Source organism: Aegilops tauschii, chromosome 2 (assembly GCF_002575655.3).
Source record: "Aegilops tauschii subsp. strangulata cultivar AL8/78 chromosome 2, Aet v6.0, whole genome shotgun sequence".
Taxonomy (NCBI): Eukaryota; Viridiplantae; Streptophyta; class Magnoliopsida; order Poales; family Poaceae; genus Aegilops; species Aegilops tauschii.
Window position 1 is genome coordinate 636,521,662 of NC_053036.3, and position 13,324 is coordinate 636,534,985.

A 13,324-nucleotide genomic window follows, 5' to 3' on the forward strand; every position below is an offset into this window, starting at 1 on the left:
CTCCTGAAGCAAACAAGTGCGATTGGCCGAGAAATCACAAATGATCAGTAAGAGTTGAACGTGTGAGATCTTTCTTATATCCCACATGATTAACTGGAAGAAAATGTTTGCGTTTGGAAAAGATATTACACCCGATTGTCTTATATCAACCGTATGGGATGAGATCCTCCATCACACATGATTTGATGAGCGGAAACATTTGCGGTGCAGCCATATCACACGTGATTGTAGAAGCACAATCGTGTCGGATGGGTCCATCCATCATACATGATGCGATGTCAAAATTGTGTGGGTTACTTCGTCAATCGCACACGTTGCCAAGACGAACTCGCGTGTGGTGGTTCGTCCATCCACACGCTCAGTTTATAGTAATCGTCTGTGTTGCGTGTGGTCATTACCCACGCATCTTCTTACGGAATCGTGTGCAATGACCAAATAAGAAAGCTTATTATTACCCTATTATTTACTCCATGAAATAAGCAAATTCACATTTCCTATGCGACAAAGATTACCCGTGATTAAATTTTGAACACACAATATGTTTCATATCCATCAAATGCACATCAGATTAAGACAAACCACAGTTGCAATGGAAGTGGCTGTTGTAAACCGTGCAACTGAAAACCAGTCTCATAAGCCTAAATATTATGCACAAAACGGGGAATTCAATGAAATCCCTAGCTAGGGATGCAAACTGCATACACTGTTATCAGAGCAACTCAGTTGGTGTCGCGAACGCGCCACTTGCATGCTTGTTTTCCTCTAGCTGGATGGCTACAAGCATTTTCCATTTTTCTTGCCAAGTCATACATTTTCATCGCCTCAACTGCCACCCTTGGCTACACTTGTCTACTTATCCGAGGCCTATCGAGATAGTGGTCGGCTTTTTATCGAAGAGTAGTACACCGGGTGGCATTTTGTTCGGTTCAAACTCATGGTGTGTTGGGCATACATAAACCAATGAAAACCTCACGAAAATGTAGCAAGTTAATTTGGTACCAAAATATCTTCTCTCTTTGATTTATAGGGTTTAGTCTATCATCACATGTGCCGATGATGGCCGAATCACATATAATTTTGAACAACAGTTTGATCTCATTGTGCAAAAAACATGTATATCATGATGGAACCAAACACATTGATATACAATATCACTACATACGTTAATGTAGGCAATAAGGGAAAATCAAGGTCAACTATCTATAATGCACATATAATGAGCTTGTTGATGCTCTCACCAACTCTTTGTGGTCGAAGTTCTTTGATATGTCACGGGGCAATGGAGTTCTATCCGTCAAACAAAGCACATTATGCTTTGGGTTGAATGTTTATTTAAGCAGAACATGTGATATTAGGTTTGGTTTTTGAGTTTGTAAGGGTGTTGGTGATCTATAAAATTCTTCCAGAGTCATTTGGCCCCTTTCCAGATAGAGGCAAGAGCAAAATAATCTTTGCCATGGTAGTGACAAGACTGGTCCATGATACAAAATTAAAAGATGATGTACCCTACACCGCTCCCTCTTGTACATTAGTCATGCATTTAATATTTACCTTCAAAATTTGAAACATTTAATTATTTTGACCAAAAGTTTTTATATATCCACCATTTGATTTTTATGAGCTCAATGCGATGCTATCATTAAAATAATATCAACATTGAACTTCCTTGACTACACACGTTACAGTCATTGACTCGCTGCCCATAATGCACCATTGCTAGCCTCATGTCCCCATCCACTTTACGCAGCAGCCCCAAACTCACTGCTTGCTCGGCTACGTGTTAGATTTCGCATGACCGCATCATACACTATGCCTACAACCCCTATCAACCACGTGTCAGGCTGTGCAAAGTCGCCATCCACTCCACCTACAACCTCCAACTCCGCATTCTCTCACATCCATCTGTGATGCATTCAAACTCTTCATTCGATGATCCGAAACGCAGATACATTCACTACTTATGAAATATATAATTTGATCTTCACCAACATTCTTAAGTTTCGCCATAACTATGAACATTTCTCCTAAGACCTCACTGCATAAAATTACAGAATGTCACGTGAAAAATGGGAGGCTTTAACTATATCATCGATAAAGTAACAGTATATATTAAGTTACTTATAATAATAAACATAGAGAATGGATCGTGTACGCATAGCGATAGCTACGCATGCACACTTTCGTTGGCATGCTAACTTTTCTTGGACTAGGTTATCTTTTTTCAATAGCTAACCGTGCATGTTACTTGTGCTACCTTGTTTGGAAAATAGGCTAGATTATCCATTAAATATTTTTTGTACGCACACTGCAACAAAGTTCTTTCTGAAGAGAAATCAAAATTGAAGGCAAAGCAGAGGTCAATAACATACGCGTTTATGATCAGCTTGCTGCTATTCGCACCAAATCCTTGGGGCATCTGAAGTTTTAGAAATGCAACACAGTAATTAAGATCTAGCAGTTGATTAAAGCACATTATGCATAGGGGTGGGTCAATGTTGCATTAAGAATAACTTATTAGTTTAGGTTTGGTGTATGATATTTTCACCAAATCCTTGCACATGTCGTTTGCTCGACTAGGCCTCAGCTTGCACGACTTTCTCCTCCTTCCCATTATTTCTACTAGTAACTCACTTCCTCATTTAAGTCCCAAGCTCGGTTGTCCTCTCTTGCTTGTGGCCGGAACAAGCCAAAATCTCAGCTAAGTGAATTGTGCCATACCGTCCAATCAAGAACGTTTCTTCCTACATATGTATGTGAAAACAGTTAATAAACACAATAAGATAACAATGGTATCACAACTAAACTTAAAAAAATGCACATGAAAAATTATAGGCATTAACCATCTCGTCACATAAAAAATGAGATCCGAAATCATGCTAGGTAGGAGGTCGCTATTGAGAAATCCTGGATATCAAACGTTGTTTCTTCCATGCCATTGGTCCATGCGGCAACTCGTATTATGTGAAGAACACGACGATTGAAAATATGTTAAAACAGTTATAGGATTTCTATCATAGTATTAATATTATTATTCAAGCCGACCATATTTAACGATATTCGATCTAGGTCAAAAATATTCCAATGTCAACCATGCACCTGCAACATATGACTTACAAGAAGCTACCAATAGAAAGTTTCCCAACTCATCAAGAGGTGCAAAAATTCCTTTGGTACCATCTCAATATGAGGTACAATGCAAATTTGGCAGTGGGTCACTAAATCTTGATTCAAGCCCCAACAATGACTCCACTGTGATTACGAGTTGTGGCTCAAACTAAGGCATGCTTCGGCAGTGTTGTTGTACTATTTTTCTTATGCACTTTAAAATCAGTACAAAACGCTTTCGCTATACAATAACCCTAAAAATTCTCAAACTAGCAACAATCGAACGAATTTGATATAATTCAAATTGAGTTCGACGGTTTTGAAAAGTCATGGTATCTATATGGTGTTGTATAGTTTAGTAACTTTCCTTGTTACCTATGCTATGTATCAATAACATCGATAGACGAGAGAGTTTTCCTTGTGTTTTGTTTCTTAGAGAGACCATTGATCATGTGGTACTCTCTTTCTTGTTGCAATAGCATCCACATTGTCCCCTTCTCTATCTAGCATGCAAGTTGTCGTCACCATGCCGACCCTGGGCCAGACAGGCTCGTCGGTTGTACCTTACGAGCCCATGCGGAGCGGCGAAGTCCTGCGGAGGGAAGGCATCGTCGAGGGAGTGTCGACGACGGTGTACATTGCGCCCCGGAGGCCCACGCCCAAAGCAATAGTTGACACCGACTACAGCTGCAAAACAGGGACTCCTCAAGCAACCCAGGCGGCACCTCCAACGAGGGAACGATGCCATGACGCCATTGCATAGGCTGGTCGAACCGAGGTCCCCCCCCCCCCCCCCCCCCCCCCGAGCATCATGAGGGAGGGAGTCAGATCAGGGTAAAGAAAGGCCTCCTATTGTTAGCCTCGGTCATCGTGAACCAGAGATTTCTCGCAACCCAAGACCATGAATCCCAAAGTCCACCGTACTTGCACAAGCAGGCCAACCACCGCAGCGAAAGGAATCGCATCTTGTAGCACACCAACCACCACCACCAAGCCAAGCATATCTGGAATAGGGCAACCACGGCGCCTCCCGGATCGAGCCCTAACCACCACCACCTCTCCCGCAGGATGCCACCACTACCGTCGCCATGTGAGTTGTCGCAAAGACACAGCCCCGCGGCGGATTCATGGTCACCAAGCATGCACGGCCACGCCGGCACGACCAGCAACACCGCTAAAGCGACTGACGCCCCGATCTGGTCCCCGAGACCTGAGCCCCAGCAGTCAGAGCCGCTGAGCCGCCACCACACACTACTAGGGAAAACCCTAGCAGTAGCGCGGGTTTTGAGGCTATCAGCAGCGCGGGCTGCCACGCTACTACTGCGGCGCTACAGCTAACTGTTAGTACTATATCAGCAGCGCTTTTCCGGAACGCGCTACTATTAATTAGCTGTAGCGGTTTCCTAGCCCCGCGCTACTGCTACCTTTCATCATTCCCCCCCCCCCCCCCCCCCCCCCCCGCTTCCTACCCCGTTTTAGTTTCAATAGGTACTACTAGATATCAATTTCATAAAGCATTATAGGTACTAGGTAGTACTCCCTCCGTTCCAAATTACTCGTCGTGGTTTTAGTTCAAATTTGAACTAAAACCACGACAAGTAATTTGGAACGGAGGGAATACTAGATAACAATTTCATATATAGTCAACATGCATCCTCAAGCAGTACTAGGTGATATCGATGACGATCATCATATGTAGTTCTAGATGATATCGACGACGATCATCATATGTAGTTCTACATGATATCGACGACGATCATCATATGTAGTTCTAGATGATATAGCCACACACACATATGTAGTTCTAGATGATATCGACGACGATCATCATCCTCAAGCCTGGATGGTGGGTGTTCCTGATAGTAATTAGGATGGCCTGTCCAACACGAAGATTCTTGCCAACGAGGAATCTCTTCCACCCAACCGAGTTTAAGTGTGTGCGACCGTCTGTGTCCATGCGTTAAGTACAGGTGGTGACGGAGCCCCTTGCGGTAAGGCGTAGTCCAGCTGAGCCTTCTTCATCAGGCTCGATACCACAACTCACAGATAGGTTCTTTGGCAATTTCTGAATAAGAAAAACATATCAATTAATAAATAGCCTCACACATACTCTTGCAAATATATTTCTATTAAGTATAAATTTCTACACTATCAAAAGACACAGTACTACACATTTGTACTAATTAAGCATGAATTCTACTAATAAGTATATATGGATTATCTACACTATTAATAGTTCCTTGGATTCTACACTAATAAGCATGTGATCAGACTCTACACTAAAGCATATCATCGACTAGATTCCACACAGCATATCATTGGACTCTACACTAAGCATATCATCGGATTCACTAAGCATATCATCGGATTCACTAAGCATATCATCGGATTCACTAAGCATATCATCGGATAATTTGCATTTGTAAGTATAACAATAAAGCATATATGTATCATCAAATTACTACAATCAGTATAGCATACCATTTCATGCCGATCGACCATGGTACTTGTCAGGCGGGTCACGAATGGCACCCCGACAAAGTCATCACGTGGCGGAATTATGTCCCATAGGTTGCACACCTCCTCCTCGCTCAGCCTCATTCTTTGAGCTACGATGGCTTCATGAAGTGGGTTCTCATCATCTTCATCGAGTGGGTCCTTATTATCTTCATCATCTTCGCCATCTTCATCATCTTCATCATCTTCGTCATCTTCATCATCTTCCACCAGGTTGATATAAATGACAACCAGCTTGGGTCTTTCTGCTCTGAAGGAGAAGCTGATCAACTCACCACCAGTAAGACGCATGCAGGCGAGGAAACGGGCCCATCCATCTCCTCCAATCTGTGACATATTGTGTCCTTTCTCGACCTCCATAGTGTACGGCCCCCAGGAGCCTCAAATGTCACAGTGTCTCCTGTCAACTTGTTGAATTTCAACCTCACATTGCATGGGACGATCTGTGTAAAAAAAGCAAAATGACACAATGCAGTAATGCCAACACTAAAAATAAAATAGTTGTTACATTTCATATAATTTCTTACCGCCGCATGACGAAAACTCGATTGGAAGTAGATGCCGAACAGCTTGCCAGTTGCAAGGCTGCTGGCGCACCTTGACTTGCACAATCGACATGGTGGTGGTGGTGATGGCGCCATTTTCCTAAAGCAATATGAGCAAGGATTAACAATCCACTTCACAGGAAAGAAAAAAAAGTTGTTAAATCAAAATGTTCTATAAATCAACTAAATCAACTAACCTATTAAATCAACTTGCCTACTAAATCAACTAAATCAAAATGTTCTATAAATCAACTAAATCAACTAGCCTATTAAATCAACTTGCCTACTAAATCAACTAAATCAAAATGTTCTATAAATCAACTAAATCAACTAGCCTATTAAATCAACTTGCCTACTAAATCAACTAAATCAAAATGTTCTATAAATCAACTAAATTAACTAGCCTACTAAATCAACTTGCCTACTAAATCAAAATGTTCTAAATCAACTAAATCAACTAGCCTACTAAATCAACTAAATCATATGAACTAAATCAAAATGTTGCATATGAACTAGCCTACTAAATCAAAATGTAGCAGGGAGGAGGGGTTGTGGATGGAGGAGGAAGGTGGGAGAAGGAGGGCGACTGGAGGAGGGAGGAGAGAGTAGGACGGAGGAGGAAGGGTGGAGCGAGGAGGGGCCGGCCGGCGGCGAGTCGAGGGAGGACGGAGGAGGAGGGCGGTACCGAGTCCAGCCAGGAGGAGGAGTTGACGGCGGCGCAGAGGGAAGAGGGGTAGGCGACGGCGGCTGGCGGGGGAGGACCGGCGCGCGGGGGGGGGGGGGGGGGGGGGGGGGGGGGTGTGAGGGGGAGATGGAGTGAGTGTGAGTGTGGATCGGATAGAGGAGAGCGTGGGGGGTGGGAGATAGCTAGTTTTAGCAGTAGCGCTCTAAAGGTAAAGGCGCTACTGCTAAACTACCTAGGAGTAGCGCGCTCCGGATTAACGTGCTGCTGCTAGAACTAGCTTCGCGGCGGGGTCGTGGGAATTATAGCAGTAGCGCGGCTTAGAGGAGGCGCGCTACTGCTACGTTTATTGCAGCAGCGAGTGCTGCCGGAGCGCGCTACTGCTATTGCAACAGCGCCTTAATTTAAAACTCGCTGCTGGTAAGATCCTGTGTATAAGATTTTCCCTAGTAGTGACACCTCCCCGTGCACCCACCAACGCGCGCACGCCGAAGGGGTATGCCTCCTTGTCCACGAGCACAACTCCCACGTGTCGCCCATTGTCGGACACCACGACCCCTCCAGAGGCAGCCGCCATTGACCAAATCCAGGGAAAGGTGGCCAAATCCGGTGAAGTAGAGCCACCACGACGACTGGAGAAGACATCAGACCACAACGACGGCACGAGGCTATGGAGGCTGCCCCGCTGCCACACGTGATAGTTACGTAGCCGTCGACGCCGCGGGGAGTGAGAGGAGGAAGGGAACCGCCGTGGAGGCGGATTAGGGTTCCGGCCGAGTCGCCCCAGAGGAGGGAAGCGGGGAATGAGGGGAAAGGGGTTGTTGGTCCAATTTATGTTGTTGAATTTGAATATATTTTTTATTTCTCCACCTCTGGCGTCCCTCACGACCACCATTGCGTCCCACTTGTCATTACAAAGATGTGGATGAACCCGAGAGCCGCCAGCTCTAGGCAACAACCCATGCTTCACTTTCGCGTCAATTGCGACGTTTGGTGCAATCCAACCGCTGGTCAACTCTTCACGGCCACCGCGTCTAGCTTGGCTTGGACACCTTTCACAGGCGGCTGCTGCCGGTCGCCGTCGCCGAAGCTCTCCAACACCACCACCTTGTGATCGATCTGGATTATTTGTTATTCTTACACGACGTGTTAATGATCTATGCTTGCATGCTTGGCACTCACTGTGTATGTAACACAAAAGATGCTGTTTTTTTACTACTGGTGAAAGAGAGCGTAAGCATCATCCAACCGTTGGTTTATAGGGCACTGTAGCTTTTTTCCATTGGATAGTCGTGACGGTAGTTTGGGGCCATGCCCGCATGTGGGAGAGACGAGACGACGATCGAGGTGATGGATATGGATCGGGTCATCGGGACTGCCGCTCTTGCGTCTTGCCAAAAAATTCTTATCCCGAATAACCATGCATGCGCGTGCCGCCTCAGCCAACTTTGCCACTTGACCAAATTATTCACTGCTCTTTTCCACGTCCACATCCAGCACTTGGATCCATATGCCCATGCACATACGTACTATAAATTCGGCGTCTCTGCCCCGACGATGAGAGCAGAGCAAGTGAGCAACCACCAGACGAGAGAACCAGCCGCTCTCGTCCAACACACCGTGGTCGGCCATGGCCGGACTCCCTCTCGCCGCGTGCGTCCTCGCCTTCCACCTCTGCCTTCTCCTCTTGCTGTCCTCTTCACTCCCCGCAGTAGTCGACCATGGCGTGGGCATCAGGCCCGCTTACCACTTCCTGCCCGCCAAAAACTGGCAGAACGGTATAGTAATAAACTAACGCTTCTCAACTCGCTGACCCAATTACGTCCGGATTTAGCTGGTCGCTTTGGACGAATGAATTTGGCTAACCTGATCCATATTTATGCATGCATGGTGACTTCCGGATGGTGCTGAGCAGATCCGAATGGTACGTATGTACGTGCTCTTCTCCTTCTGGATGCATGTTTGCTACTCCCTCCTTCTAAAATGTAAGACGTTTCTTGACACTGCACTAGTGCTAAAAGTCTTACATTATGGGACAGAACGAGTACTTTGTTTTGCCTGCCCGATTAAGTAGTGTGCAAAGTGGACGTGATTTTAGTTTCCCGTCTCAACTTTTCGATAGGAACGTTGCCTTCACAGGACACTGGTAGAGGTAGAGGAAGGAAGACATCCTAAATGAGCCCATGACTGGCCCGCCCATAGGGCCATATATTTTGTGTCCAAGTGTTGCTGCCACTTGTGCACGCGTTTCGAGTTCAACGGAAAAAACCAAATTTGACTCTCCACCATGCAGCAACGTCCTTTGCTCTTTTGATCTCTGCAAATCGCTCTAGCTAGTAGGCCAGCCAATGACAAAAAGGTTGTAAATGATATTATTTGGTCAGCAGGAAGCTTATTTTAGAAAACAAGGTGAATCACCCCCCCCCCCCCCCCCCCCCCCCCATACCACCACCTCTCGACTTCTCCACGACATCAAGGAGGAAGCACGTTCCTGGGCCAACGCGGGGGCCAATGGTCTCGCCACTCTTACACCGTAGCTCCCTAAGAACGTTTGGGGCTGAGCACACCCATTTTCCGTCATGCCCGCAATAGGATCTTCGCCTCTCTTGTGTACGTAGTATCCTAGTGCTCCTACCCCAGCTCACTGTAACTATACTCTCCTCCCTTTTAATGAATGATACGCAAGCTTTGCGTATTCGCGAAAAAAAACAAGGTGAATTCCTTTTTTTTTTTGCAACCATACGCATGAGAACTATCACCTCAGTTCCGAATTATAAAAAGTTTTGGATATTTAAACATGGACTACATACATACTGAAATGAGTAAATAAACATATATACTAGAGAATGGTGTTTTGGCTCCTAGGTGCATATGCACCCATTGTCGAAATACACATTTCAAAAAGTTAAAAAATTCGGAACAAAAATCCGGCATGTATATCCGGACATTTTATGTGCGTGCACAAGGTTTCGGTGAAAAACGACGTTTTTTGTGGCTTGTGTATGCACATAAAATGTCCGGATATACACGCGGGATTTTTGTTCCGAATTTTTTAACTTTTCGAAATGTGTATTTCGACAATGGGTGCATATGCACCTAGGAGCCAAAGGCAATTACCGCTAAAATGCGTCTATATACATCCATCCACTTGAGAAAAAAGTTAGAACATTATAACTTGGAACGGAGCGAGTACATCTAAATATAATAGAAGAAGATGAAGTACTTGGCCCACAAAAGATAACACATACCTACGGGGAAAATCTACGAGCTAACCTCGTGGACGGAACCTGGTTTCATGTTATTGAAAGAGCCTCACACAATGCTTCGAAAGTTTCCCCCGCAGTTGCAAGCATGCACGCCACTGGTAGATCTAACATTATTTGAACTTGCAGTTGATCATTTGCGTTGCATGCATCAACAGGGCCAATGTACCACAAGGGTGTGTACCACTTGTTCTACCAGTACAACCCGCTTGGCGCGATGTGGGGCACCGGCAACCTCTCCTGGGGTCACTCCGTCTCCCGCGATCTCGTCAACTGGGTCGCGCTCCACACCGCGCTCGACCCCACCGCCCCCTTCGATGCGAATGGTTGTTGGTCAGGCTCCGCCACCGTTCTCCCGAGCGGCGTCCCAGCCTTACTATACACCGGCATCGACGCCCATAAGGTGCAGGTGCAAAACGTCGCCTTCCCCAAGAACCCTGCTGACCCATTCCTCCGCGAGTGGGTGAAGCCCAGCTACAACCCTGTCATCCTGCACCCGGCCGACGTCCCCGGCGACAGCTTCCGTGACCCTTCGACGGCGTGGATAGGCAGCGACGGTATGTGGCGCATCGCCGTTGCAGCCAAGGTCGGCGGCCCCATGGGCATTGCCTCCGCCCTTGTCTACCGGAGCAAGGAATTACGGCGCTGGAAGCGGAATGCCTCACCGTTGTACACGTCACGCGCCGCCATCATGGTTGAGTGCCCAGACCTGTTCCCAGTGGTGAGGCCGGACACGGAGGAGGGGCGGCTCGACTACGCATCCATTGCAGCGACCGGTGCTGTGAGGCACGTGCTGAAGCTGAGTGTGATGAACACGACTCAAGACTACTACGCGGTTGGGAGGTATGACGACACGGCGGACACCTTCACGCCACAGGAGGACGTGGAGCGCAACATCGATGATTGTCGAACTTGGCGTCGTATCGACTATGGCCATGTGTATGCATCCAAGTCCTTCTTTGACGCAGGGAAGAACCGACGCGTGTTGTGGGCGTGGGCCAACGAGTCCGATAGCCAGGCCGACGATATTGCTAGGGGCTGGTCCGGCGTCCAGGTGCGCCACCATTACCATCATCCGGTCGATTTGTGATCAACTGGTCATCCTCATTAATTGGCTATTATGTGTGCATGCATCCAGACGGTTCCGAGGAAGGTGTGGCTAGACGGCGATGGGAAGCAGCTTCGACAGTGGCCGATTGAGGAGATCGAGACGCTGAGGAGGAAACAAGTCATCAGCTTGCTCGGAGCGCAAGTGAACGCCGGTGGCATTAACGAGATCGTTGGTGCAGGCGCACAAGCTGATGTGGAGGCTGTCTTTGAGATCCCTTCCCTGGAAGAGGCCGAGAGCTTCGACCCCATCTGGCTGTTGGACCCGCAAAAGTTGTGCGCGGACAAGGGTGCGTCTGCATTTGGGCTACTCGTCATGGCCTCTAGCGACTTGCGTGAGTACACATCCGTCTTCTTTAGGGTGTTCAAATACAATCAGAAGTACAAAGTCCTCATGTGCACTGACCTCACAAGGTATAGAACACAACTTCCCTAATTAAGATGGGTTTTCCCACTGTTGCAAAGTCAAAATTTTATTTTATTTTCACCTCGTATGTGTTCCAACAAATGATGAGTAGATCGACTACGAGGGCCAATGTGTACAAGCCATCGTACGGAGGCTTTGTGGACATGGACATCGAGGAGCACAAGAGGAGTATATCTCTTAGAACATTGGTAAAATTCTTCGATCCTTTGCTTTGTTGGACGCATCAAGTGAAATTCAGTTACAAATGTGTGACTTGCTTCTCTTCTTCCAACAAATAGATTGACCATTCGATGGTAGAGAGTTTCGGAGGAGGGGGGCGCACATGCATCACGGCACGTGTTTACCCTAAGCACGTGGAGAAGAGCGATAGCCACATGTACCTGTTCAACAACGGAACCGGTGTTGTGAAGGTGTCCAGGCTCGAAGCATGGAAGCTGGCAACGGCGACCATAAACGCCGTCCCTCGTGGGTCATAACATCAAATGTAAATAATTGTTGTAACACTTTTCAGTGTAGGAATAATGAATGTCGAACACTTGGAGAACTTGTAGCCAGGCCTTATATTCCCTTGAGTTATACGTATATCTTATACCGTTGCATACACTTTAAACATCTACTTTACTGGGATACAAGATATCATGTATTTATGTAACTTCTACTTCCAATATAAATGAAAGACAATTGTAATGTGTGTGTCCAATGATAAATATTAGAGTTCTTGGAACATTAAAGTGGTAGGAAATAAAAAAAACTAAAGTGGACCAGATGTTAGACAGCTCGCTCGCGAGTATCAAGGTGGTTGTCTTTAACTGAAGCTTTTGTTTATTTTTAAGGTGGACCCTAAGCTTAGCAGGATGCGTTATCCATGACTCATGATGCTACTTAGAGCATGGTTAATAGTATAGTTCGTTGCTGGCTATAACATCTTGCTATGTCATCTATAACTAATATAATAGCCAACACGTATAGTAGTGGACTACGAGGAAGTACTACTTTTCTATCATATGGCCCATCATACACTCTCACATAGCTTCTTGGAGCACGTGCTACAGCCGGCTGTAAGTCTACAGCCCGCTTCTCTTCTCTCTCCTCTTCTCTCTCTTCCAAGTCAGCAAAGACATAGTATTTAAATCCTTACAGTCCGCTTACGTCATCTTATTATACTTACTCTTATCATACTATTGTCATTGATCCTTGATTTTCTTTAGTTTCCCGTCTCAACTTGTCGGTAGGAACGTTTTCATCACTGGGCACTACGGTGACTTCGTAAATCTCAAGATGATATCCCGGCTCAGTCTCTCGAAGGTGCTCATAGGGGTAGGGTGTGTGTGTCTGCGTTCATAGGGGTGAGTGTATGCGCATATGTATGAGCGCTTGCGTCTGTACTATGTTCAAAAAAAGACTGATAGGGATTTTTTTATTAGGGAAAAGTTGAACGGAAAAATAAATTTGACTCTCCACCTCGCAGCAATGACCATTGCCTTTCGATCTCTGCAAATCGCTCTACCTTTTTTTTTTGAGAATCAACACTTCAATTATTTTTAATCAAAAGAGTTCAGGATCTCCGCCGATACAACGCTAAGAATAAAGTCTGGAGGTACATGAAACCACACTTTGCAAAGTTCATGACTCACACCCTCTTTGGCTAACAAATGTGCAGCAACATTTGCTATTCTCC

General features: G+C 46.0%; 1 protein-coding gene across 1 annotated transcript; it reads left to right on the top strand.

Moving 5' to 3' along the window:
* The first annotated feature begins 8,454 nt into the window (after window positions 1-8,454).
* Window positions 8,455-12,403, top strand: LOC109734735 (fructan 6-exohydrolase). The gene is made up of 6 exons (XM_020293921.4): window positions 8,455-8,627; window positions 8,765-8,773; window positions 10,271-11,166; window positions 11,251-11,633; window positions 11,738-11,834; window positions 11,925-12,403. The coding sequence occupies exons 1-6, from the start codon at window positions 8,480-8,482 to the stop codon at window positions 12,120-12,122; spliced, it is 1,731 nt and encodes a 576-aa protein (XP_020149510.1). The 5' UTR covers window positions 8,455-8,479; the 3' UTR covers window positions 12,123-12,403.
* Window positions 12,404-13,324: the final 921 nt, after the last annotated feature.